The 22,234-nt window shown below is 41.5% G+C and overlaps 1 protein-coding gene across 2 annotated transcripts; it reads right to left on the reverse strand.

Moving 5' to 3' along the window:
* Positions 1-292: 292 nt before the first annotated feature.
* On the reverse strand, positions 293-22,152 carry BTD (biotinidase). Of its 2 annotated transcripts, none has more exons than XM_051963118.1 (4): positions 22,061-22,152; positions 8,926-9,160; positions 5,696-5,845; positions 293-3,264 (listed from the first exon to the last, which is right to left on the reverse strand). In XM_051963118.1, the coding sequence occupies exons 1-4, from the start codon at positions 22,084-22,086 to the stop codon at positions 2,104-2,106; spliced, it is 1,572 nt and encodes a 523-aa protein (XP_051819078.1). In that variant the 5' UTR covers positions 22,087-22,152; the 3' UTR covers positions 293-2,103. The 2 variants fall into 2 exon arrangements, with proteins under 2 accessions (XP_051819078.1, XP_051819079.1); XM_051963119.1 differs by lacking the exon at positions 22,061-22,152 and adding an exon at positions 12,103-12,221.
* Positions 22,153-22,234: the final 82 nt, after the last annotated feature.

Consider the following 22,234-nt stretch of genomic DNA (forward strand, 5'->3'; position numbering starts at 1 on the left):
TAGTATGTCCTAATCAAAAGATGTGTGGTATGCTTACCTGGTAAGATGATGAGAATCAAATGTTAAGAATACTTTGGTGGCTGGAGGCCTATGTATGTAAAACTAATTTCCTGCTCCTATTGAACCTAATTCTTCTTTTTCCTCCATGACAGTATGTTTTTTCCTAATAGTATTTTATTTTTCTAGATACATGTAAAGATAGTTTTCAACATTTATTTTTGTAGGGCTTTGTGCTCCAAATTTTTCTCCCTCCCTCCTCCCTAACACAGCAAGCAATCTGATATAGGTTAAATATATGGAATTCTTTTAAATTTATTTGCATATTTTTCATGTTGTGAAAGAAAAATTAGACAAAAAGGGAAAAGCCACAAGAAAGAAAAACAAGCAAGCAAAAGTAAAAATACTATTCTATCTACATTCAGTCTCCATAGTTGCATCTCTAGATGTGGACAGCATTTTCCATCCCAAGTCAATTGGAATTGCTTTAAATCATCCATTGTTGAGAAGAGCCAGGTCCATGACAGTTGATCATCACAAAATCTTATTACTGTGTACAATGTCTTTTTGGTTCTATTCACGTTATTCAGCCTATCAGTTCATAAGTCTTTCCAGGCTTTTCTGAAATCAGCCTGCTTATCATTTCCTATGCAACTATAATATTGCATCACATTTATATACCATAACTTATTCAGCCACAGAGGGGCATCTACTCAATTTCCAGTCTCCTGACTCTACAAAAAGTGTTTCTACAAAAATTTCTGTACTAGTGGGTCCTTTTCCCTCTTTTATGATCTCTTTGGAATTCAGAACCAGGAGAAGAGTGTTGGGTCAAAGAGTATGCACCAATTTATGGCCCTCTAAGGATAGTTCCAAATTACTTTGCACAATGACTGGATCAGTTCACAACTTCAACAATGCATTAGTATCCCAATTTTCCCACATCCCTTCCAATATTTACCATTACCTTTTTCTGTCATCTTACCGAATCTGAAAGGTGTAATGTGCTATCTCAAAGTTGTCTTAATTTGTATTTCCCTAATCAGTAGTGATTTAGACCATTATTTCATACGAATAGAAATGAACCTAATAAATTCTTAACACAATTAAAAAGGAAGCCAGCATGGCATGTTTTATTCTTAGAGCTTAGAAATGACATTAAATGATGGGAAAATACATACAAGTTTAGAAAAGTTAGTTTTCTAAACTTGGAAGTAAACAAGTGTTAACTTTCTAACTAACTGAAAATAAATGGATTCAATGAATTCAAAATCTCACCTTCTCCATTATATATGATCAAAGTAGGTAATGCAAAAGTATTTTGGTTAACTTTCACCATATTCAAAAGTGCCAGGTTTTCTAAATATACTATAGCTTGTCACAAAGTAACACAAAATACAGGTGGAGACACCTATGTATATGTTATAGCCTAAAATGAGTTTTACTACTTTGTTTCCCAAAACCACGGTCAAAATTCAGTTCAACTCAAAGTTTCTGTTAATTGATTTCCCATCACTTTGTCATGATCCCTTTCCCATTTATTTCCTGGCTGACAAGATAATGAGGCAAATACTAGAGTCCATCAGATTTTTTTTAAATGCCAATTTATTGTTTTTGAATGCTTCTATCATCTTCCACCTACCATCTGGCACTGTTTTTCTGAAATTTTTTTTTCCATGCAATTGTCTAAGGTCCCTGTTTTTAATTTCTAAGTCATTAGGAAAGGGAATAAACTGAGAATTCTAGCTTTTCTGGAGACAGTGCCCATTTAAACAAATTCCATTTGTACTACAGGTCTTATGGCTTTAAATGGCTAGTAGTTTCTAAAGGACGTTAAAAATTGATCACAGATTACTTGAAACTGTCTCTGGAATTCATGTTTAAAAGAAATGGAACAAAGGAGATCTACCCATGATGTTACTTCTTTCCATAGTGCCAAAATGTCTGCCTTTGGAAGCAAGCATCCCTTTCTTTTACATTATTAACAGCATCCTTCGACTCAGCTGGTGTCCATCTGTGCACCCAGAACCCTAAACAATGAAGATGATTTTTGCTTTTGAATATGACTTATCCCAAGTTACTCATCCCATGGACTAGTTGGTTATACTAATCCCTCTCATACCAGCGTCCATACAAAGCAGCTGTAAGTAACCCTTCAGACAACTGATTTTTCCTCATGAAGTAATGGCTGCCTTCCCAGCCCAGTTGGCCTGGGATTTCCAGTGTCATTCCAGAAGTCAGTAATATAGGAAACACATAGGAGGTACTGAAATTTCCCCAGAGGTGAAAGTCAAAAGTATCAGTAGCATTTGTTATTTCGTGTCCACAGGTCTCAAATTGGGGGCCACCACATTTCACCAGAGCACATGCTTGAACATAGTAAGTGCCATGTACTGTGTGAAGATCATCAAAGACCCCAAGAGCATAAAAATCGTCCGATAAGACGTGCCTCTGGTAATCCACATAACAACAGAGGGAATTGGAACAGACTTGGAGGCTGCCTTGCTCTTCCCAAGCAGGTACCAGAGTGAAATTGTCATACATCATCGTAGAGTGGAAGGAAGGCACCGCCTCGTGGCTCCATCCCGGGAATCCGTTACAGGGAGCATCTGTGTCATTCTCACAGTTAGGCTCTTTGGAGAAGAAGTCTCTGTAGGACTCGTAAGTACTGCTCGTGTCGTTCCACAGAAGCTCTGCGTCTGCGGGGGGGTCAGATATCTTGGCTATGATGAGTTTGCCTTCAGGACTCTCCATGTTGTGGTACCAAAAGGACCTCCGCGGGCTATGAATGCCACTGCCCGTCATGCCCAAGGACGGGTGGTGGTTATTTACTGCCAGAACATTGACGTTGAAAGCAACTGCAAAAGCCTGTTGGATCTCAATACTTGCCAGGAGCGGGAGCTGGTTCATCCATGCAGCTGTAAACACAACATGTTTGACTCCATAGTCCTTCACGAGCCTCACAGCTGGTTCAAAGAACAATATATCGAAGCAAATAAAAATGCCAAACTTGTCAGCAAAAGGTGTATCAAAGGTGCTGTAATCAACTTCAGGAGGAGTATCAAAAGCATATTCAAAATAGAGGTTTTGCTTGCGATAGCTGGTGACAAAGGTGCCATTATCACTAAACACGACATTAGTATTGAATTGATACCGTCCATCAGCTGGGCAATGTGCATCACTACTGTTACAAGGCTGCTTGGTTCCCAGATTAGCCACCAAGTACATTTGGCCCATGATGGCCATACAACTCAACCGCTGGAGGACCTAGCAAACCAAATTGACAAATAAAAAATAAATAAGGAGAATACTGGTATATATTACTTGTCATTGGCCTTCCATATATCAAGAAACTCATCGATGATGATGATGATAAGAGCTAATAGCATTTATATGCTTTAACATTTGTGTTGTACAAATGCTAATCCATTTGAACCTCACAACAACCCTGAGAAGTAGGTGCTATTATCATCCCCACTTTATAAATAAGGAAACTGAGGTAAACCAGGGTTAAGTGACTTGTCCAGGGTCAAAAAGCTAGTAAGTAAAGTCATCTTTGAACGCAGGTCTTCCTATTTCCAGACCCAGCATTCCATCTAGTATATCGTCTCTCCAGGGAAAAACTTTTTTTTAAATTTTTTTTTTAACTTTTGTGTAAATTTTAAGGCAATGAAACAAGCCAGTCTTAAGTAACTACTATGTTATATGTGAAGGACTATGCTAGGAACAAAGGAAACAAAGATGAACTAGATGCTATTTCTGCCTTCAAAGTGCTTAAATATAATGGGAAAGAATAAGAAACCTATCAAATGCATACAAATAAACATTATAATGTGTTATGTAACCTATAAATAAATATAAAAATACTTAGAGGCAGTGGAGAAATCACTGACCTGAAAATTCAGGAAGATTTGAATTCAAATGTGACTTAGGATATTTATTATCTGGGAGATTCTGGAGATGTCACTTTGCTTCAGTTCCTCATCTATGAATTGGGGACAGACTTCAGTTTCTTGGCCAAGAAGAGCCCATGGACAGAGTCCATATCAGATTGTATGGAAGCAGACACGGCTGAACCATAAGAGATTATACATTTGTAAGAGATGTATCAAAGGCAGGCAAGATAGAAGCATTTTTCACTGAGAGATCATGATGTAGTCTGTCTTGTCAGGAGGAGGCCATTTCCTAAGTGGCAGGTGTAGAAACATTGCATTGCAGATATACAGAATTACAGAGATCAGGATATGGGAAAGCACAGGAAATCTTGGGGGATGAGCAGGTAGAACACTGGGTGCACATGAAGGGAGTCACAGAAACCTGAAGCAGAAAGTTTGGAAAAGATCACAGGAATTTAGAGAATTTGAATCCAGGGAGTAAGCAGTAGAAAGCCTTATAAAGTTGTTTTTTGGGGTTTTTTTGTTTTTTACTAGGGGAACAACTATATATGGCTAAAATAAACCTGACATCAGTGTGCAGGAGAGATTCTGCTAGGGGAGAGGAGATTGGTTATAGGAGTAGCGTAGTGCAGTGGCAGGAGAGTCAGCTTCAAAGCCTTGAAGACCTTGATTCCAGTCCCATTTCTGACTCACCAGCTGAGTGACTACCAAAGAAATCATTTTACTTGTACATGGAATTCTCCAAGGCTGTAAGTTACAGAGAAGGTGTCAACATGATTTGGTACAGGGTGTTACCTCATTTGGGGTCTGCCAAATCAAGGAAATCACAGGTTCAGCCCCTACCCTCATCACGGTAATTTATGGGACAGATAAGAGCTTTGTGGAGAATGAACTGGAAACAGGAGAGATTTGAGGCAAAGGGACCCGTTAGGACTGCCTCTGAGCTCTATGCTGGCACCCTGCTTGACACATAGTAGTGTGTCACTATAAATAATATAAATAATAAGAAGTCTCCATCTACCTATGTTTTTCTTTCTGCATCTCTCTCTCTCTCTCTCTCTCTCGTGATTTGGGATAAGCATCTCACTATCCCTGAGATTTAATTTCTTCACATGTAAAATAAAGAATGAGAATTAATACTCACACCCACCTCCAGGGGTTGTAGTGAGGATAAGAGAATATAAATAAAATACTTTGCAGAACACCAAAGTGTTGTCTACATGGCAGCTGAAATATCTTTTCTTTAAAAACAAATCAAAAGAACTACTGCTGGAAATCTCCCCTGGAGAATCACTTGGTTTAGTAACTCTCTAATGAACTTATCATGATGTTGCACAGTACAGTTATTGTACCAAATTGTGGGATGGTAAACTCTTTGATGGCAGAAAGCTTATCTTAGCTCAGTAATAGTACAACACCTCGCTCTGTGTGATATACTTTATAAATATCTGTTGAATGAATACATGAATTGAGCACCCATTGATAATTCTCCCAATTAATTAAGGAAGATTTATTGCATGTCTAGTCCTGTGGCAGAAATAATGGAAGATCTTCAACAACTTATTTTGTATCTGAAGGAATGAGGAAAATATCAATAAATGAATACTTTAAAAAAGATTTCCTGGATTTTGACTTATTTCCTGATATAGGTGAATAGTCTTCAGAATACTCCCCAAACTTCTTTTGAAGCTTCCAGAATTTCTCTTAGAGACTTAAGACCATTCAGTTATTGTTTCTTATCCCACAACTGACCTAAATTCTATTCACTTAGCTTTAAGAAGAGGCAAACCTGTAGCACCCACCTCCGTGTCATTGAACTTATCTGGTTCCAGGCATGGATTCCATTCCTCAGACTGGAGAGATGGAAGGAAGTCCAGAAATGGGTAAAGGGAATCTCGGGTGAAGTTGAATCCATGAATCCCATCTTCTGGAAATACGATAATCTGCACCCCCTGTCAATTAAAAGGTCAAAATACAATGTGATTAGAGGAAAGGCCTAGATGATGTTTTTAATTGTCATATGAGGAACAAAGCGTTTTACATTACACTCTATACAAACAAGTTATATTGAGGAATAACTGTCCCACCTGCAAATTGAAGAATTACCTTAAGAACAGAGACCAACCCAGAAGCTCTTCCTTGAATTGACAGAGACACAAGTCCCTGGCCTAAGAATTGAATGAAGATTTAGTTTTCAGAATTGTGAAAATTAGAAATATTAATATTAAAATAGAATGAAAAATTGAAACCTATTGCAAGAATATGAAATAAAATCTTTCCTGCATTCATCAGTGAGTCAGTGAAGTTCTCGGTAAGAGAATCTTAGACTGATTAAAAAGGCCTGGCACTCACAGGGGGACCTCTGCTGAAAGAGCTCAAGTGGAAGGATGACGACTTTAATCCACCAGTGTCTCCTGAAATTCACTTAAATGACTCCCTATTTCAGCCCTTGACAGTTGGTACCAATGTGGGGGGAGAAGGAGGAAGGGAGGGAGAGAAGAAAGAGAGGGAGAGAGGAAAGGAGAGGGAGAGAGAGAAGCAGCAAAGTCAAGAAGCATCTCAGAGAGTAGCTAAGTCGGAAGGCATTTCAGTTTGAAATGATTATTATTTTCTGTGGCAAAATGATGAACCAAATTATGTTTTGTTCAAGTTAATATTAAATGAACTTGTATTTTCTAAGCAGAGTGAGAAATTGAATAGGAAACCAAGTTAAAAGTTAGCAAGCATCTATTAATCACCTACTGAGTACTAGGTACCATGCCAAGCACTTGGAAAACAAAAAAAGACAAAACCCAGTCTTGCTCTTGGAGCTCAGGATCTTCTTTTTGGAAAGACCAAGCCCAACATTAACCAACTATAACACAAGTGTCTCTTTTGCAAAGGGAATCAAGAATTCCCAGGAAGTTACAGCCAGCATAGATGTTCCCTCCCGTGAATCATTTTAATTCCTTTGTTTTTTGGCCTCTGGGTAAAGATATAAATAGACTGCACGATGTACTGAATAACAAAGGCTGACATTTTACACGAAGCTTCAAGGTTCTGCAAAGTGCTTTTTAAAAAACATGATGTCAGCTGCTTCCCTCTGCAACCCTTTGGGGTTAAGTACTGCTATTATCATTTGGCGGATGAGTTGCTACACTGACTCTCCAGTGATCACACAAATAAATACCAAGGAAATGAGATTCAAATCCAGGCCCTGAACCCTTTCCACTAAACCAGGTCCAAATGTGCCATCCTTCAATTCGGTCAGCATGCTGTGTAGTTCCAGGGTTCTGGCACACTTGAGGAGGGCTCCTCGGTACCCTAGCTATCGAAGCTGGCCTTGGGATTGAGCCTGCCATGGATTTGTCTCTTCAACCCAGTTATCAGACGCACCTAAATTCACCTCGGGGGACTCCCAGTCACTCCATTGCTCAGTTTGAGAAATTTATAACTAGATTTAAAACCTTTTAATTTTTCTTCAAATAAGTTTCCCTATTGAATGGAACTGACTGGGTGAAGTATTTTTCAGTATTGAGCCACATGATCCCTATTCCCAGAATTGAGATCTTGGGGAAGTTATTTGATCTCTGAAGGGATGAACTTTGAACCCTGGGATACAGGAAATGGTAGGTGACATGACCCGAGGGAGGCGGCCAACATTGGTAACAATTGGTCAAAGATGGTTATATTCTTTTAGTTATCCAATGAGAAGGCTCAAGTCTTTTGCTTTTAAACGCTGCACTTGGGAGGAGTTGGTAAATGCTTTCTCTTTGTACCTGATGCCATCTCTGATTAGTTCATTGGGAAGGGGGTCTTGCATCCAACCTATCCCACACACTAAGAGACTCAACCTCATAGTAACATTTGACAAAACATTTTCCTTTTCTGTGCCCCAACTGAGTTGATTTCTTTTGCTTATCCATTCTCCTTGGTAGGAGTAGGAAATGAGTCATGAGCAAAGCAGACTCCGATAGTCCCTTTTGTACATTTGAGTTCGGGGCTGCCTCAAATCAGCTTGTTCTGTGAACTGCCTAAAGACAGGTTCTTTATTTTCTCAATATGGGCCTGGAATTTTGTGTCTGAAAATCTGAAGGCAACAAATTGATTGTAAATGATTACCTTTCAGTGTAAATTGTGAATGCCTTAAGACATAAGGAAGATGTCACGAATAATTTGGTTGATCTGACTTAAAGGCACACCCGGCACTTGAATGTTGAATGTCACCATATGCATGAAATTATATATTTTGGGATAGTGTGAGCTTTTAATGTTAAGTCATATTAAACACTTAAGTCAAATTAAGCAGACCCGGCATTGCCAGTGTGGCCATAACTTTCTGATGTTAGTAAAACAAAATTGGCAACTTGAAATTAAAACCTGCCAAGGTTTTGATACACTTGTCTTAATGAAACACTTCTAACCTCTGATGTGAAGTGTCCAGATTCTCAGATGTTTGTTGCTTAGTTGTATGTGGGTTTTTTTGTTTGTTTTTTGTTTTGTTTTTTCTGCGTGAATGTCTGGCACATTGCGGTCCTGAAACATGTGGTTATCTTTGTTGTATTGGCATAATCAGTGATTTGTACATTCAGCGGTAACATTTTAGCAAGTTATCAGCCAGCAATATTTTCAGTTCATAAATAAGGATTCAAGTCATATGCAAGAATGGATTTAAACTTATTGAATGTAAAGATTGAACTTCAAGTCACTGTAGGCTTAGTAATTGCTTACTGTATTAGTTTAGATGCTAGCACTGCATGTGCTGTGCATATTCTGATTTTATTAAAATAAAAAGTTGAACTGCAAAAAAAAAAAAAAAAGTTGCTTCGGTTCCTCTGTTTGAGAGGCAGTGTGGCCTACTTGGTAGAGACCCTGCTTGGTTCTCAATTCAAACACTTAATTGCCAGTGATGATGCGTAAGTGACCTCGGCCTCAATTTCCTGACCTAGAGAAGGAAGATACAAAGGCTTGCTAGCAAAGGACCCTGTTGCTCAACCTACAACCGGGTCATGGTCAGATATTATTAGTCTCACAACGGGACAAGTTTTCTCACCTCCTTTGCTGCGGCCATTACTTGTTCTTCATACAGATCTAGATTCCGGTTCATGAGTCTCAGTGCTGACTCTCGATCCCTGAGGACTTTAGGGTTCGGAGTCAGTATTGACCGGTGCTCATAGACAGCGGCGATATAATGGCCTTCAGGATGGCCTTCCAAGGAGATAATTTGATAACACAAGAGGAAAAGACCGAGTTTATACCAGGCTCCAAGCATAATGCGGGCAATAAATCTGAAACACAACAGACAAGGGGAAAACTGTTGAATCAAGAATCATGCCAGGAATTTAACATTTGCAGCTGTGATTTATTAATCCTGACAATTGAATCCAGACACCCAACTAAACTAGGACTGAGAGATTTTGTTTCATGTCCCTAATAAAAGGGCATGTGTTTCTCTTTAAACATGTCCCAATCTAAGTTTCAAATAGCACTCTTCACTAATTCCCAGCCATTTCTAAAAAGCCCAGTGTTGGCCACAATTTTCAACAAAACCTTACTATCATTCACTTCTCTCGCTCCATATTCAACTTTAACTAATAACATTGATTATAATTGGTATGGTTCAGTTTCTCACTATTTTAGCTCATCCATCTGCGCTGACTAAAATCTACAAAATGACCAGAGTAATAAAAATTATAGCTATAAACAGAAATGAATTACAGATTTCACTGGCATTTTTCTTAGTAACAAATTTAAAAGCTAAATCTTATTTCCTTGAGTACATTTTTTTTTAATATGCTGACCGGCTCAGATGAGGATTACTGTTGTCATTTATAAGCAGACAAAAAAAAAAGTTTCCCATTAAACACTGCTTTTTCTTTGCTTTTAGAAATGACCAAATTTAACTTCCCTGTATTTTTATGCCAAGAAGCAAGTGGCATTGTGGGTAATGGGCTGGTTTTAATATCAGAAATCAATTCATCAATAAAGCTTCCTCCTATGGGGCAGGAACTATGCTGGATGCTAGGGATAAAAAGATGCTTCTTGGAATCTTAGACCCCAAGGAACTTTGAGGAAAGACAATACATCCGTGGGGAAAGGGAGGGAAGGGGAAGAGTGGGTGTAAAAGAGAGAGAGGATGATTTAGGTGCTGGAATAGCAGCAGAGGCACCAGAAATGTCTCCTAGAGAAGGTGATGATTCCTGCTTGAACAGGGAGTTAAGGTCTGTCTGAGAGACTGCAGAGGGGGATGGGTAATAGGTTGGAAAGGAAAAGTGGGAGGCCATGGCATCCAAGGCCAAAGGTAGCTTGGGGTTTTGATTTGCAAAGCTGAAGTCTGCAAGTAATCAGGGAACCACCAAGTTTACATATCAGGAAGGATAAGATTGGGCGCAGGCTTGAGGACATTCACTTACAATGGTGAGAATGACTGGAGCAGGAAAAGATGGAAATCAAGGAGGCCGGTAAAGAGCCTCTTTTTAATGGGATTAGGTTCTGAACTAGGAAGGTGCTGAGATACCTGGGAAACAAATAATGAAACTTGGCAATTTTTGATGGTTGCTGAAGACCAGTGAAATAACTCCACCAACTTTAAGGATGAGAATATTATCTATAGAGCTACAGAATGCGTATACAAGGTGTAAGAAGGACCCAGTTTGGACTCAACATCCCCCATTTCTCAGAATGAGAGCCTTCTCACCACTCATCTCTGGGGCATTTCTGGCCACCTAATACACACACAAACAGAACATCCAGATTGTCAATTCCCAAGATTGGTTGGCACCCTACTTGGGGATTTCAGAAGAAACACAGAGGGGATGAACAAGGAGTCTTTCAGTGACAGATCACGAGTCCCAGGAAGAAACAAAGTAGAATTGATAAGCTTTCTTTCCTATGAAGTAAGCTTGAAGACAAGCCCAGAATGGAAAAGGTCATCTTTTTGAATTTACTTTTTCATTTTATTTTTTAAAGATAGTTTTTTCAACATTTACTTGATTAAGATTTTTATTGCCATTTTTTTCCCTCCCTCCTTTCCCTCCTTCCCAAGCAAACCATCTGATATAGGTTGTTGGAGGAGGCTAAAGAAGTTGGGCTCCCGGGGCTTGAAACCATCTTTAAATCAAGCACAGGCATTTATTTGATATTTATTTGGGATAAGGGGTGACATACCCTGCAGATTTCCTCCTTAAGAGGGAAGGGTAACTCAGCAGAATGAGATGAAAAAAACAGGATAATTGGGCGGAGCAGATAAGATAATCTCAGAGGTTAGACAATCATGGGAAAAGATCCTTTTGTTCTAATGAAAGAGAAAAAAATGACAGGATTATTGGGGCTGGGGTAGCAGCTATGACTCCATAAGTATAGGAAATATATAAAGTAAACATAAAAATAAACCTTTCTACTTTAGTCGTGTTGTAAAAAAATCTAAGCAAAAGGATAAAGCCATGAGAAAGAAAAAAACAAAATAAAAGTGAAAATATGGAATCTGCATTCAGATTCCATAGTTCTTTGGATGTGGATAGCATTTTTGGAATTGAAGGTCACTTTTTTTCAGTAATAACTTTTTATTTTTTAAAATTCATGCAAAGATAATTTTCAACATCCACCCTTGCAAAACCTTGTGTTCCAAATATTTCTCCTTCCCTCTCCTCGTCCCTTAGACAGCAAGCTTCCAATATATGTTAAACATGTGCATGCATTTGAAGGACATGTTTTAATTCACTTTTCTGTTGCAATAATTCTACCTTCACTACTGGTTATAATGAGCATCTTTTAAGAAACATAATACTCAAAGATGTAAGGAAAATGAACTTTTTTTAAGAAATGAAAAAGCAGAGGTTTTAAGCAAAAGAAGTTAAAATGATTTCCCAGAAGACAGTCACATGAAATTAGAGGCCAGAAATCCCTCCAGGCTCTCAGAGTGGGTTTTGCAACACACCTACAGCAAGAGATCATATTGCATATGCATATGCATAAATATGATATATTTAACATAACGTAACATAATAGAGAAATATTGTTTGTTTTGGTTTAAGGGTTACTTGCCATTTGGTAAGAGAAGAACCTCGCTGAACTAGCAAGTCTAAGGGCCCAGGCTCAGGCCGCTATTAAGTCAAGGTTTGGAGTTGGAACAGATGGAGACATTCGAAGGTTATTCAAGAGTTCTCAAAATGGAGCCACAGCAGAAGAAAGATACACAGCAAGGCTTGGGTAGAGGCAGGGACAGTCTTACCTTAGCTCCAAGTGGAAGTCTGGTCACCCACAAGGATGCAAAACTCTCAGGGCAGGAAAGGAAAAAAAGGGAAGGAAGAAGGTGGGAGGGACCTGGCCAGCTGCAGCTCCTCCTCCTCAGATTGTTTGTGCTTCCTTCTCCAAAAGCACAATCCCATCAGGAAGAGGTCTAGACTTGCTTTCTTCTCACCCCCTCCCTCTCCTTAGCTAAAATAAGCTGAGACCTGGAAGGACCTTAGTTTAATAAGGCCAGGGTCACCCTCTGCATCAAGGTCACCTCCGTCTTCCTGATCTTTCCAGGAGAGAATGAGACTGCTGACTTTGTAAGGCCTTCCTTCACTTCAATCCTAACATCAGTAAAGAAGGGAAGAAAAGGGAGATTCTTTAGATAAAGATTCTAAGAAAACTCTTTTGTTTCACAACCTTTTCACTATAGGTTGAGTGATTATCATATCATGGATTTTTTTTATCAGAAAGGTTTTGGAAAGTTTCTGTTAATCATCTATGTACTGTGGAATGGCTCCCCTCTACAAAGAAAACAATTAGAAAAGCTTAGTGAAGGCTGCCAAATTCAAGAGCAATTTATCACTTACTCAGAGATAGCTTATATCACCACAGTTAAAAATTGTTAAGTCCATAGAGGTGGATCCTTTCATTTGTCTTTGAATCCCTAACCCCTCCAGTGCCTTACAAATAGCAGATATGTCTTAAATGTCTGTGGAACTGGAGTGAAATAAGGAATACTAAGCATTTGTGCTGGAAAAGATACAACCAGAATGAGGTAAGGAAAAAGGAATACAGGTTTCAGCTTGAAAAAAAACAGCTGAAAACTATGCTTGTGATAAGCTCGATGATTAGGTTGGCCCATGGAACAAAGCCATGTGTTAACCGGTTACAAAGGATGGAAGAAATTGCAGGTGCTGGGGAAAACTGCCAGCCAGGAAGAGGCAAAGGTGATATTGGAGCCTGGCACCAGAAACCATCAGACGGACAGCCCAGAGGCAGAGGTAATCACGGAACTCCCAAAAGTGACATGGCCGGCTATCACAAGCCCTCCCCCGGAAGCCAGTGAACCTCACTACTGTGAAGATGTTAGCTACCAAAATGGTATCACGAAGTACCTTTCCAAAAGTAGAGCTCATTGTTTTCTTGGAAACTGTGCCTCTGAGGCAGAGGAGATGAATTTTTACTGCATAATGAAAAGCACTTGGTACTAATCACTATAATAAGGGTAATTTTTCTCTATGTGGAAGCTGAATCAATATCCAGAGAGGAAAAGTGGATTTTTTCCTTCTATTTGGCAAATAATTCATATTGAGTAGGTGGCATAAACCGTCTTTCTCATACACACTGACACTGTTTGCGGTATCTTATGCAATAAAATGTAAAGACAGGCACCCATTTGGGGAATTTATAAATAGCCCAGTTGTCTTCTTTTTCTGTCTTATTTTAAGTGAAAGATCCTATCAACATGAACCTGCCTCTCTTTCCTTTATTCCCACGAATAAGAAAGGAAGATAAAAAAAAAAAAATACAGCAGAGGAAATGTCATACCAAGTAGGGATTTCCATTGTCACCAAGAACTTGGTATATAGATAGTTTGTATTATATCTGAGAGAAAAACAAGGATTTTCTAAAAAATAAAATCAAGAAATTTTTTGTATCCAAATAATACCATTGAGGCTAACGAATTTTATTTTTTTTACCAGGAAAATGTGGAAGAAGATAACATTTAGCTTTACTTGTTTTTATATTAACCAAAATTGAGAAGGAAATAAATGGAAAATAGATTTTTTTAAAAGAGACTCATCTATAATTGAAGCCAAAAATACTTGTATATGGAACATCTAGGTGCCCTTTCTTTCCTTGCCCTACCGCAAATGGCCCCCCAGACCTTTCATGTTGGGAGTAGGACACGATGTCGCAGAGGACGAGCGCCTGAGTTCTGGGCTCCTCAGGTAGCAGGGCGCCGGGACTTGGAAAATCCGGCTCTTTATCGCCACCCTCCGGAGACGTTCAGTGTTGCTGACAGCTGTCAGCCCCGGAAGGCTTCGCAGGCGCTTTTCTCCCAGTCCTCCTTTGCCCTCCCATTATGTCCGGGAAATCCAGGAGCCGTTTTCCAAACTGGGCGGGCCGCAGTTCTCCCCATTTAGTCTCCATCCCATAAGCTGAAGTTACGGAGCGGAGACGCGCGTACTGGGCACACTGGGGCCGCGGTCACGGGGCACAAATGTGACGCACTCCCACGGGGGCGCCGGGGACCCACGGGAACGCCCGGGACCCACGGGGGCGCCCGGGACCCACGGGAGCGCCCAGGGACCCACGGGAGCGCCGAGGACCCACGGGAGCGCCCGGGGACCCACGGGAACGCCCGGGGACCCACGGGGGCGCCCGGGACCCACGGGAACGCCGGGGACCCACGGGAACGCCCGGGACCCACGGGAGCGCCGGGGACCCACGGGAACGCCCAGGGACCCACGGGAGCGCCCAGGGACCCACGGGAGCGTCCGGGGACCCACGTGTGCACAGAGAAGCACGAATGAAAGGTCGGGGGCCCCCTACCTGCAAGAGAGGCGCTCTGACGGATGCCCCGAGATTCCCTGAGGCACAAAGATGAGTATAACTCGTGAGCGTGCTAACTACGTGCCGGGGACCGCGAATAAACGATATAAGAGAAACCATCCTTACCGGCGGCAATCATGTGTCAATCTAGAGACCCTTCATTTAGAGAAAACAGATACAAAACAGACACAAGGCGGCGTGGGAGGGGGCTCCGCTCCGAAGGCATGCTTGGGCTGCCCCTCAAAGGGAGTGGTTCTGGGGGGCGGAGGCCAGGGAGGAGGGCCCCTCTGGCACAGGGAACGGGGAGACCGGCAAGGGCGGACGCCTTCCCCAGAAATACGGCTATTTTGGTGAATGGAGAGTTTTCAGGAAAGATGAGTTTGAAATGTCTGTAAAACATTGTTAGATGTAACAAGAAGACTATATGATGATCGATTCCGACGGACGCGGCTCTCCAACAATGAGATGATTCAGGCCAGTTCCAATTGTTCAGCTGTGAAGAGAGCCGTCGGCACGCAGAGAGGCCTGTGGGAACTGAGTGTGGACCACAACGTGCTAGTTTCACTCTGTTTGTGGTTTGCTCGCAGTTTATTTTGTTTCTCTCTCTTTTTTTTTACGGGTTTGATTTTTCTTGTGCAGCAGGATAATTGTACAACTATGTATGCATGGATTGGATTTAACATATTTCTACCATGTTTAACATATATTGGACTACATGCCATCTAGAGGAGGGTGTGGGGGAGGGGGGAAATTGGAACACAAGGTTTTGCAAGGGCTAATGTTGAAGGAATTGTCCACGCATATGTTTTGAAAAATAAAAAGCTTTAATAAAGGAAAAAAACCATTCTGTTTGAAATGTGCAGTAGGCAATGGGTGACATGGGACTGAGCTCAGGGAAAAGACTGGGCCAGAAATGGAGAAACCCTTGGCACAGAAAAGAGGTGAGATGGAGCCTAGAGGCAAGGGGGAAGGGAGTGCCAATTGGTTAAAGATCCAGCAAAGGAGCTGAAGAAAGAACCCGGGTCATGTCCAAGGGGAGCCAGCAGAAGGAGGAGCCCCAATATTCCAAAGAGAGGGAATCCCCAGAGAGCAGGTCAAGAGCATCACATACCCCAGGTGGGGTGAGGAGGAGGAGCGTAGAGAAGCAGAACGCTGGAGAAGCATACTTGAAACAAGGTGCTAACTCAGAGGAATCGATGACAAAGGTTATCTAGTTTAGCATGGTAATTAATAGTTCTCTAGTTCAGTACATGTACTTAGTACTTAATATAGTTCTACAAAAGTCACACTTACAATGATGTAATTATAATAGATATATAAAAGCTATGGGATCTGGGAAACACACTGGAAGATAAAGAGCCTCCTGGTGGCTGTCCTGTCTCCTTGTCTGGGGCTTGGCTAGCTCTCTAGGGGACCTTCAGATAGGCCTTGGTCTCATGGGGGAAGCAGGAGGACAGGCCAGCCAGCTCCAGCCCTCTGTCTTCTCCCAGTCTGTCTCCCAATCTGTTGGATCCCCCCTCTAGGTCTGACTCTGGCCTCTTAAATACTCTATTAGAATTAAATCCATTCCTCATAGTATAAATCATATCATTACGGAACCATTGTTTGTTGTAAGATTAATTCAATCATACTGAACTAGAGAACTATTAATCACCATGCTAAATTAGATAACCATTGTTTTATCAATTCCACTCAGTTAACACCTTGTAAAGAATCCTTGTTTCAGAGTTCTGGCCCATTACAGATGAGAAGTGAGGAACACCATTTAACTTTGCCTCAATCTCCTCATCTGTAAAATGGGGGTAATAATAGCACCATCCTCCCAGAGTTGTTGTGGGGATCAAATGAGATAGTAATTGTAAAGTGCTTAGCACAGTGTCTGACATATGCTACATATGTTACTTATTGATGTTGAACTCAGGTGTTCTTGACTTGACAGTAAGGAGCCTATCCACTAGACCAGAGGCACTAAACACCCAACTCAAAGCAAATGAAAATGGAGCAGCTCCTGCCTGATTTTAATGTATTGGTGTGTTAATAAAAACAGAACCATAGAATGTGCGTGGTTTTCTGGGTCAGTGGGCTGCCCACTGGGGTCCTAAGGTCCCTTTATGGCCTTTTCTATTTGAGGATGGCTCCACTGTCCTACAGGACAGATTTCACACCAAAAATTCCTGGCACTTTCTTCAAACCTTTAAAGATCTTTCCTCACTAAGCATCCATTCTGTCAGTTGTGACCATTTAAGGCTTTTTAGCTGCTCTCTCTCTAATGTGTCTGATGTTTCTAATATTGGAGCTACAAGCGGGGTCCATAATCCTACTGGTTTTAAAACAGTCATGGAAAGATAGTTTGAGAGAATCTTGGTTATCTAGCTCCACCAGCTTGGTTTGGGTGAGCTAAGTGACATTCAAATCACACAGAAAATGAATGGAAGAACCAGAACAAAACCCAGGTCTGCCTCCTGGCACCAATGCCAATGTCATCGGCCCTGCTTGGAGACTTTTCTTTCCCTCCCCCGCCTTGTTTGGATGTAGCCCCTCGCTCCCCCCGGGGTTTTCTGGGTCACTGGAGAGCGCCACCGACCAAAGGGCAGCAGATGCAGAACACTCTAAGGAGGCGGAAGGACTTTGTTGTAATCATCCAAGTGGCGGGCCAGGATCTGTACCTCAAGAAGCCAAGGCTGGAGGCCCAGCCAGGTTACTTAAGGAGACCCATGGGCCTAGATTACTTAAGGTGGAGCAAACTGGTCCAAATGGGAAACAGAGCGGGCCAAAGGTCAATCACAGCGGGATCAGACCTTCTAGGACCAATGAAATTTTTATAAACCAAGGACTACTAGAGGGTACCATATTGCCCAGAGCATCTCTCTGAATTCAAATCTGGTCTCAGACATGCCCTAACTGGGTGACCTTGGGCAAGTCATTTTGCCCCGTCTGCCTCAGTTTCTGCATCTGTAAAATAAGGAGACGGAAATGGCAAATCATTCCAGTTCTCTGCCAAGATTTTTAAAAACTGAAAGACTAAACTTAAAACAAACAAGCAAAACAACTAAACTAAAGGGCAACTAGGTGGTCTAGTAGATAGAGCCCTGGGCTTAGAGTCAGGAAAACCTGAATTCAAATCCAGCCTCATATATTTACAAGCTGTATGACTTTAGCAAAGTCACAACTGTGTTGCCTTAATTCACTGGAGGCGGAAATGGCCAAGTACTCTAGTATCTTTGCCAAGAAAACCTCATGGACAGGATCGGTACAATATAATCCACAGGTCACAAAGAATTGTATCCAAGTGAAGGACTGTACAGCTACAAACTAAACCAAAATGGTTTCTGCTATCCAGAAGGCATTTCAGGTTTCTCTGCACTCTTTCTAGATAGAAAGCACAGAATTTAAATTCAAATAAATTCTTATCAAATCTTCACCAAATCCACCAAATGAGAGACAACCCTTCCTACCATATTTTAGTGAATGAACTGAATAAATGCAGACTTTCACAATTAAGGATGAAAAAAAAAAAAACCTACTCCAAAGAAGTAATAAAGAAATGTTGGTAATGTTCTTTGCAAAATTCTTAAATGATATTCCTTTAGGATTCTGTAATGATGTATATCACAATAACAATAATTAATCAATAAACATTTATTAAAGGCTTATTATGGGCCAGAGAATGTGCTAAGTCTGGGGATACTCAAAAAAAAAATCAGACTCAGTTCTTGTTCCCATGTTCCATGATATAAAATGATTAAAACTCTGCCGCTCTTGTCTCAAGCTAAGAAGAACAGCTCGGTACATTTTGTGGAATCATAACAGAATGTCTAACCAAACAAGGGAACTTTGCACCATGAGTTGAAAGCTGTTTTAAGGTCAGAGATTGTATAAACAAACACAGCCCAGTTTTTCTTCCAACAAACTTTCCCTCCTCCCCCACTGGCTGATCTGATTAAGTGAATCTTTGGCTCAGGAATCTCCCAACCTCTGTTTCCATTTCCAACTACAGTCACCACCTGTGTGATCTTTGGACATTCCTTTCCCCATCTGGGACAGGAGAGTTTGATAAATGTTTCTTGAACTGGTTGAAAAGAGTCATTACACAGCAGGTAAAACCTGTTGTTGGACTTTTAAAACCTTATCAATGGGTCCCTTCCAACCACCCCAGGCTTCTTGTACCTCCCTCCTGTTCCTCCCGGTCTCGCGGCTGGCTATCCAACAAGAAGATGCCCCATCTCCCAGCCACAGGCGTGGTGGTCCTTGTGTTCTCTTCCCGCTTCAGCTAAGACTTGCTACAAGAACTCCACTGGCCCCTCTCTGCTGGTTCTCTCCCTTTAATCTCTCAGATGTCTCATTTAGTAAAAGAGATGGCCAACTGTCCACTTCTATGTTATGGGCCAGAACTCTGAACTTGAAACAAAGGATTCTTACAAGGTACTAAGTCAGTGGAACTGATAGAGACAATAATTATCTAATTTAGCGTGGTTCAGTATGATTGATCTGATTCTATAAGATGTTATGGGCTAGAACTTGAAACAAGATACTAAGTGATTGAGGAGACAGTGGTTAAATCTAATTTAGCATTGATTTAATTCTACAACAAATAATGGTTTCCTAGTGATATAATGATTGGTGTGTAGCCAGTGTACAGCACAGCAAGAAGCTCTCAGGCCCAGAAAGGACAAGTGCACTAGAAGCTCTCGGAGGCTGAGACAGATTCATTTCATCTTCCACCTTTGTTGTAGCTGGAAGTTGAAGCACAAACCCTTGGAATTCAGAGAGATTCAGAGGCTAGAGAAGAAGGCAGGAGCTCAAGCTCTCGGAACTAAGACTCTGGAAGGCCTCCAACTAAGCTAGCCAAAGCCCCAGGAAAAGAGACAAGACTTTGAAAGAGATAATAAAGGATTTGGACTTTAACCTCTGGCTACTCGTGTGGTGATTACTGAACTAAAAGGCTGCCTCCAGAGACCCCCAAAAAACAGAAATAGAGAACATTTTAGAGTGAATATTATACCTCTAGAGAGGGAGCTCCTTAGGAGATGGGAAGGTCTGCTGCTGTCTCTGAAACCACACAGTAAGCACTTAAGTGCTCCTTGATCTGGCTTTGGTTTTGCAATAAGGAGAGGCACAGATTTTCTGTCAGGCAAAATGGGTATGGGCCAGTGTTTTCACCTGGCCTCAGACCCTTCCCAGTTGGGTGATCCTGGGCGGGTCACTTCACCTGCTTGCCTCAGTTTTCCCATCTGTAAAATGAGCTGGAAAAGAAAATAGCAAAACTGCTCCTTTATCTTTTGCTGAGAAAATCCCAAATAGGAACACAAAGAGTCAGACAGGACCAAAAAATGACTGAACCACAATAAGAAAAAGGATGTTCTAAGGCAGGGGTCCTCAAACTAAAGCCCGCAGGCCAGATGCAGCAGCTGAGGACGATTATCCCCCTCACCCAGGGCTATGAAGTTTCTTTATTTAAAGGCCCACAAAACAAAAGTTTTTGTTTTTACTATAGTCCGGCCCTCCAACAGTCTGAGGGACTACTGGCCCCCTATTTACAAAGTTTGAGGACCCCTGCCTAAGGTCATCTACCTCCCAAGATGGTCATGCAGATCAAATGACATCAGGTTATAGAAAGGACTTTGGAAACATGAAGGCTAGTTGCTGCTGTTATTATACAAATTGGGTGAAACAGCCTCTTCACAATTAGTACAAGGCCTGTATACAGTAAGTGCTACATAAATGCTATTATAGATATTACTGTCATTACTTTTTTTTTTTTTTTTTTTGCTAAGGCAATTGGGGTTAAATGACTTGCTCAGGGTCACATAGCTAGGAAGTATTAAGTGTCTGGGGTGGGATTTGAAGTCAGATCTTCCTGACTTCAGGGCCCATGTTCTATTCACTGTGCCATCTAGCTGCCGCATCATTACTTTTATAACTAGGTAAACCAGCTTCTTTATAAATTAGCACAAGATAACTATACATATGTATACATATATAACCTATACTTTAACATATTTAACATGTATGGGACTACCTACCAGCTAGTGGGAGGAAGGAGGGGAAAAGTTGGAACAGAAGGTTTTGCAAGGATCAGTGTTGAAAAATTACCCATGCATGTTTTACAAATAAAAAGATATAATAAAAATAAATAAATTAGCACAGTGCCTGTAAGTGCTAGTTATCAATATCACTATCTTCATCGTTATTATTACTGTGTAAACCAGCTTCTTTATAAATTAGCACAGGGCTATATAAAGAGCTGAAGTGTACCTACAGAGTGGAGACTTTTAGTGGAATGGGGAATAAATCTCCCCAAACAACTCTGTTTCACTTCATCCTTATTCCCCACCCCCAGCTTCTCTTTTTTCAAGCTCTCCTTTTCTTCCATCTTATTAGGCAGAGTTAGGAAGAGGCTAAGTCTAATTTTGCCACTGCTTTTGACATTTTATAAATCAGATTCTTTTATTGTAAATGAGTTCATTTCCACTCAAAGTACAGAAAATCCAGTGACACATAGTGTTCCATATATATCATAGTTTTCTATTCTTTAAATGAAAATGTGAAAAGTTAATCATGAGAGAAAACACTAAATTCTCAAAAGTTACCCAAAAATAAATAAATAAATAAATTGCACAGGGTTTGTTCACTGTAAGTGCTACATAAATGCTAGTTATCGGTATTACTATCACTATAAGTGGGTAAACCAGCCTCTTTATAAATTAGCACAGTGCCTGTACACAGTGAGGGCTAGTTACCAGTATCATTATCATCCAGCTTCTTCATAAGGAGACCTGGATAAGTGCTACAGTTATTATTATAAGTGGATAAACCAACTTTATAAATGAGCACAGTGTCTGTACACAGCAAGCGCTCCATAAATGCCCGCCACTATTTCATTATTTACAAATAGCTACAAGGTTTTGCGAAACGTTTGCATTCGATCCCTCCAACAACTCTGGGGGGCCGGTGCTGTTACTAACTGGGGCTCCGAGGAGCTCGGCGGTTTTCAGAGCCAAGCAGTCCGCAGATTTCTCACTGGGACCTGCTCCTTATTGACCCCGCCCTCTAACGGCCGAGGCGAGCAGAGCTCCAGGCGTAGGAGCTCCAGGGGGTAGGAGAGGAGGGCGGGTCCCGTCCGTGGGCTCCCATTGGCGAGCACACGAAATAGACAGGCAGGGAGAGCCGGCCTTCGAGGTTCGGCGGGGCCGAGAGGAGGGGAGGGGGGCCGAGCCAGCGGGAGCCGCGAGCGAATGACCGTTGGGGAAGCGTGACAGGTTCCTCTCCTGCACACGCGCCCGCCCTCCTAGCCCCGCACCCTGCTGGAGCCGGGTAGTGACTGGCTGCGGAGGCTGTGGCGCGGCGGAGGCGCCCGCGTGCCAAGAACCACCGCTCCCCTCGCTGTGCCCACTAACCTGTTCCGCTTGGAAAAGGCCTTCATGTCTTCAGGGTCTCAGCTCGGGCCCCTCATCATCCACGAGGACTTTGGTCCTCTAAGAGAACTGAGTTCTGATTGGAGAAAGGTTGTTGACAAACCATACAAGATGCCTGTGGCCTCACCCCTTTCTCTGTGGTTGGTCAGTCTTTCT

This window comes from Antechinus flavipes, chromosome 5 (genome assembly GCF_016432865.1).
Source record: "Antechinus flavipes isolate AdamAnt ecotype Samford, QLD, Australia chromosome 5, AdamAnt_v2, whole genome shotgun sequence".
NCBI lineage: Eukaryota > Metazoa > Chordata > Mammalia > Dasyuromorphia > Dasyuridae > Antechinus > Antechinus flavipes.